The sequence below is a fragment of the Mytilus galloprovincialis genome, chromosome 9 (genome assembly GCF_965363235.1).
Source record: "Mytilus galloprovincialis chromosome 9, xbMytGall1.hap1.1, whole genome shotgun sequence".
Lineage (NCBI taxonomy): Eukaryota > Metazoa > Mollusca > Bivalvia > Mytilida > Mytilidae > Mytilus > Mytilus galloprovincialis.
In genome coordinates this window covers 34,606,083-34,611,374 of record NC_134846.1, presented here as the reverse complement: position 1 = coordinate 34,611,374, position 5,292 = coordinate 34,606,083, and the positions used below count along the sequence as shown (strand labels likewise).

At 31.2% G+C, this 5,292-nt stretch overlaps 1 protein-coding gene across 1 annotated transcript; it reads left to right on the top strand.

The window, feature by feature from the left end:
- Positions 1–2,294: 2,294 nt before the first annotated feature.
- On the top strand, positions 2,295–4,565 carry LOC143044875 (toll-like receptor 4). The gene has a single exon (XM_076217096.1). It carries the CDS (start codon positions 2,521–2,523, stop codon positions 4,276–4,278), a length of 1,758 nt encoding a protein of 585 aa, XP_076073211.1. The 5' UTR covers positions 2,295–2,520; the 3' UTR covers positions 4,279–4,565.
- The last annotated feature ends 727 nt before the right edge of the window (positions 4,566–5,292 follow it).

The window sequence follows — 5,292 nt, the reverse complement described above, 5'->3', positions numbered from 1 at the left end:
CCAGTTGCTTGAACTCCACAGTAAGTTATTCTTATTCTTAGTTAGAATAATCTCACATGAACAAAATACAACATTAATACATTATATAGAACAATCAATTGATAAAAAAACCCACAAAAAAACACCAACAACAATGAATTCATGTGATATTTTTCTATGAATCCCAACTTAAAAATTTGACTATTTAAACAAAATATTATCAAATTTTATATTTATTTGAACAGAGACATATGATACAATATTGTATATATTGTATTGTATGTCTCTGATTTGAACAAATCTCCGACCAGAAGAAGAGGAAATGTTATTTTTTGGCTCATTACCGACTCCGACTTATCGCCGAAGTTATACCCGTGAAAGATCCTGCCACATGTTTGGAGTAAGCTGTTTTTTTTTCATTGATTTTTTTTATTTAATCGTGGTCCCAATTAACTCTTTGATTTATGATTTATATACTGTCCCTTGATACGTACAATTGTTTGACCAAGTTTAACATTTTTTAACAAGTAAAAAATAATAATGTAGTAAGTGCCATTTGAGTTCTAAAGAAAAGTAAAAAAATATGAAAACACGAGGAAAGAATTTTCATATATCATTGAATCTGAGGTGTTAGAGATGCCTTCGAAGAGAAACGTTCAATCATGTTTTCACGGCGTATATGACTAGGTGTATGGTGGAAGGCGGCCTTTCGTTCCAGGGAAATGTGAATTAAAATCCCATATTTAAGGTAAAGTGAAGTGCCCTTTAAAACAAAATCGATATTCTAACTGATTCTAGCGTACCGAAAAGGCTTTTGTAGACGAAACGCGAGTTCCAAATTAACAAACCTGTTAATCTTTGATAAGTTCTTGATATATAAAAAATAAGAAAATCCCTTGCCTTGCATTTGCATATTTTTAGATATCAAATTTCATGGTAGATGACTTTTTGTCCATTCTATTAGAATTTCCTTTTAAACACCAATACCATGAATACCTCCAGGTTAGCAGAATCTTTGTTGGAAGAGTATCGTTTCTCCTTGTAGGGAATTTATGAAAATATGAATATGTTTTTTTTTCTTGTGCATATAACTTTAATTATTCCATATTGTTTCTTACCAAAACGGAACATTGAAAAATGAAGAACATCCAGTATATAGTCTAGTTTAAATTACAGACTTAGTTTGCTAACTTAGTTTGGACTTTTAATGGTATTTGTAAGTTAACATGTTCGTTATGTTGCCTTTACACATTTTTTTATACAAGCATCACTGGTATATGACTCTTCTATAGACGAAACGCCCGTCTGGCGTTCTAAATACTAAGCCTGGTTTCTATAATGAGTTTACGGAAATAAAGAACTATCAGAAATGTCAAATTTAGATAAATAATTCGCTTTTTGCGAGCATTGTTAAGAAGTAGCTGCACAATAATTTTCGAGAGACTAATAAAAAAAAATAAAAATATTTAAGGGGGCTCGCGGGTCTAAATTGATTTTTTTATTTAATATAGGATTTCGCTATAATTTTTCATAAATGAACTTTATCTTATACTTAATAGAAAAATGAAATAAAAAAATGGGGTCACCGTTCATTTACGCTCACAATCTGCCTTCGAAAGAAGCATACATTTTTGTTAATGTCCTTTTTTTCTGTTGAACTAATAGGAGAAATAGCGGTAATATCGAAATAAAAAAAGAACCAAATTACAGAAATCGCTTAAATTTTACAATTATTTAGTTTATGTACAGCTTATTCGAAAACAACTATAAAAAATATAGGTCACCGATGATTTAAAAAGATATTTCAATTTTAATGCCAAAAAAATGGTATTTTTGCACCAAAGGGAGATAATTTGGAGCTTCTTCAATGATATCTACATTTTAAAAGTCACCTGGGGCCAACACGAATTGATTTTTTGGAATAATTTTTGTACCATATGATAAAGTAACAACTACTAAAGGTTATAAATAAAATTTGTAATGAAAAATAAATGTTTCATTTTTTTCTGAAAATCTTATACCCGCGAGCCTCCTTAAAGAACGAACTTAGTATTCCAGTCATAGTATAAAATTAACAATCTGTGTTGTTTAAATATTGTATGGAATTGCAATATTGAACAACCTGCACTTTGCAGATGTCATTTCGATTAGGTCCTTCACCACGCTACAATCGCAATACTTGAACGCCATAACCATGATAACTTATATTTTCACGATTATGTGTGCCAAAGGACAGCAAGAGTATTAATGTTTGTCACCGAAATAACAAATATTTTCAATTGTATAACCAATATTGTTCTCTTTATATACAGGTTAATACAGTGTATGCAAATGACGTAAGTGAGACGTGATATCATTGTGATATACCACAACTTGTCATTGTTGCAGTAAGAGGCTGACCACTATCATTGCAGACCGTGACAATTTGAACAATTTTGTTTTAGCGTCAAATTGTCTGGCCTAAAACTTTGAAAGTTCACCGTTTCTGTAGAATTCAATGCTGTTGTGATCCCAGTTGAGTTAAAATTCTCCCGTTGCATAATGGTAAACATATTATTTTTCTGCATACTACTAACTATTACTATTCTATTTGTCAAAAATACGACATCAATACATTGTGTTTTTGATCGACGATGTCTTTGTTATATCAAAGCTAATTTGCAATACGTTAACTGTTCATATATCAATTTAACATCAGTACCGAGTCTGCCATCGACTGTTAATGTTCTGAACCTGAAGTACAATCGGATAATTTTATTATCAAATGGTAGTTTTAAGAATCTTAAGCACCTGTTAGAGTTGGATTTATCATGGAATAAACTAAAGCGATTGGAACTTGGTTCATTTACTGGACTTTCGAATCTACAGAAACTGAAACTAGAACACAACAACTTATCGTTAAAGTGGAAATCATTTCCTTTAGGAGTTTTTGCACCTTTGAAGTCGTTACGACATTTGAATGCAAAATATAATGACAGGGACGGATTTTTGGCTTGTACAAATGTTATCACTAACCTTAAACAATTAGAAAAGCTTGAAATAGATGTTGACGAATCACCAGATTGCCAAAATATCGATAAAAGGTTTTCCAAATTAACTAATCTGAAATCATTTAGAACAGGCTACTGTGATTTCACTTATTTGGCTTCATACACATTTGAGAACATGAAATATTTGCAATTCATTGATATATCTAGGTGTAGCATATCAGAGGTACATGACGGCAGTTTTAAGGACCAAAAACAGTTAAAAGTACTTAACATTTCACATATTAATTTCGATATATATGATATATCTACAATTGTAGAAAATTTCCGATCTACACCGATTCATAAACTGGTTATGACTTATACATTAAGAGACGCAGTTAGTTTGGAATGGGATGATTTTTTTAATTGTTTAAAAAATTCTGGTATTAAAGAATTACAAATGGGAGGCAACAGTTTTGTTTATGTTATAGGGAAATACTTTCTACCACCAACACTTGAGATTTTTGACTTATCATACAACAATTTGAACAAATTCCAGTTCGAAATGCCAAATTTAATGCAATTGAAATTACAAAATAATGGTCTTGGTAAATTTTTAGCTTCAAATAGATATTCAAAACAGTCAGCCAAACGGCTTGAATATGTCGATTTATCGTTTAATCAAATTCAAAGTTTACATTTTTCAATATTTCATAATCATCCGAAGCTTAAAACGATAATCCTTAGTCACAATATATTATCGGACATCTCGTTTGATTTCTCTACACTACGGTCATTGGAAATGTTAAACCTTTCACACAACAAAATACTAGCATTCTCCGAAGAGTCGAGGAATGCCATATCGAACATTGCAAAGAGCTCCAGTCTCAAAATCGATCTTTCTAAAAATAACTTACAATGTGGTTGCAATACCTTCCCCTTTATTCAGTGGATGCTTGAAAATCGTTATATCTTTATTGGCATTGACACATACAGATGTAATTGGATGAATAATTCTGTAATAACAATATTTCCATTAAGACCAATTGTTTTGCAGCTTGAAAAAGAATGTACTTCATATACCGTTTTGATTGCATGTATTACATCAGGCATTGCTTTGTCCTGCGTCGTTCTGGTCGGTGGATTAGCATATCGATACCGATGGAGACTGCGATACGTATACCATATGACCAGAAGTAAATATAAGCGATATAGGCCGATTCTGGACGATGGTCACTATACATTTGATGCTTTCATTTCCTATTCCGACGAGGAAGAGGATTTCTTATTTAAAGACATTATTCCAACATCGAACAAAAGGAGAATCTGAAGTTATGCATTCATCAAAGAGATTTCCTTCCGGGAGAAGACATTACACAAAATATTACAAATGCAATACACGAAAGTAAGAAAACTGTTTGCATAATAACAAGATCCTTTCTTGATTCGTATTATTGTATGTTTGAATTTAATATGGCTAGAATGGAGAGCATTTACTCAAGAGGAGGTCAAAACATTCTATTTCTCATATTCCTTGAACAGATTCGTCCAAGTGAACTGCCTCTGGTGATGTTAGAACTAGTTCAAAAACAATCTTACATTGAATATCCTAACGATGAACAATGTTGTATTTTGGGACAAAATCAAGGAGACTTTAATAACATAAACAGGAAGAGTTATAAATAGGAATATTCTGTTATTGAACATTTAGAAAATTGAATTTTAGCTGCGTTTGATTTGTGATCCGCTTCATAGCACAAAACCAGCCTTGCTATTTGATTTAAAGTTTTATATTTGTAGTTCAAAATTTGTGATACCGACAAAGCTTTGTTAAATAACAATTATTAATTTTTTTTTAAAATATTAAGAGAAATGTTTGCCTATCTGAGATTCGAAATTCTTGTTTAGCGCAGGCCTTTTCATATTAAATCCATAGTATATTTGAAATGATAAGTGTGTTGTTGATTTCACAATTAAATGCATGAAATTGACTGTTTTCAATAAACTATGGTTTTTAAAATTAAGGAATAAAAAAAAAAGAAACGACATGTCACCGTACTTTGCCATACTACTCTGACTCCGTGCATACTCAGCCGTAGAATCAGTGTCAATTGTTCTGTTCAATATATTGTTGTTTAATAATTTTGTTCAATTGTGTTGATTCAATGAATGCTAAATATATGGAAATTTAAAAAAAAATCCACAGCATTTATCCTTCTACCCTCATATTTGGGAATTTCATGACTGATAGATATAAGATTAATGCATGCAGTGCTAGCATTGATTTCCTTAAAACGAGTTTATTAATGTAGCTATTGGTTAAAACAAATTAGAATATGGACCA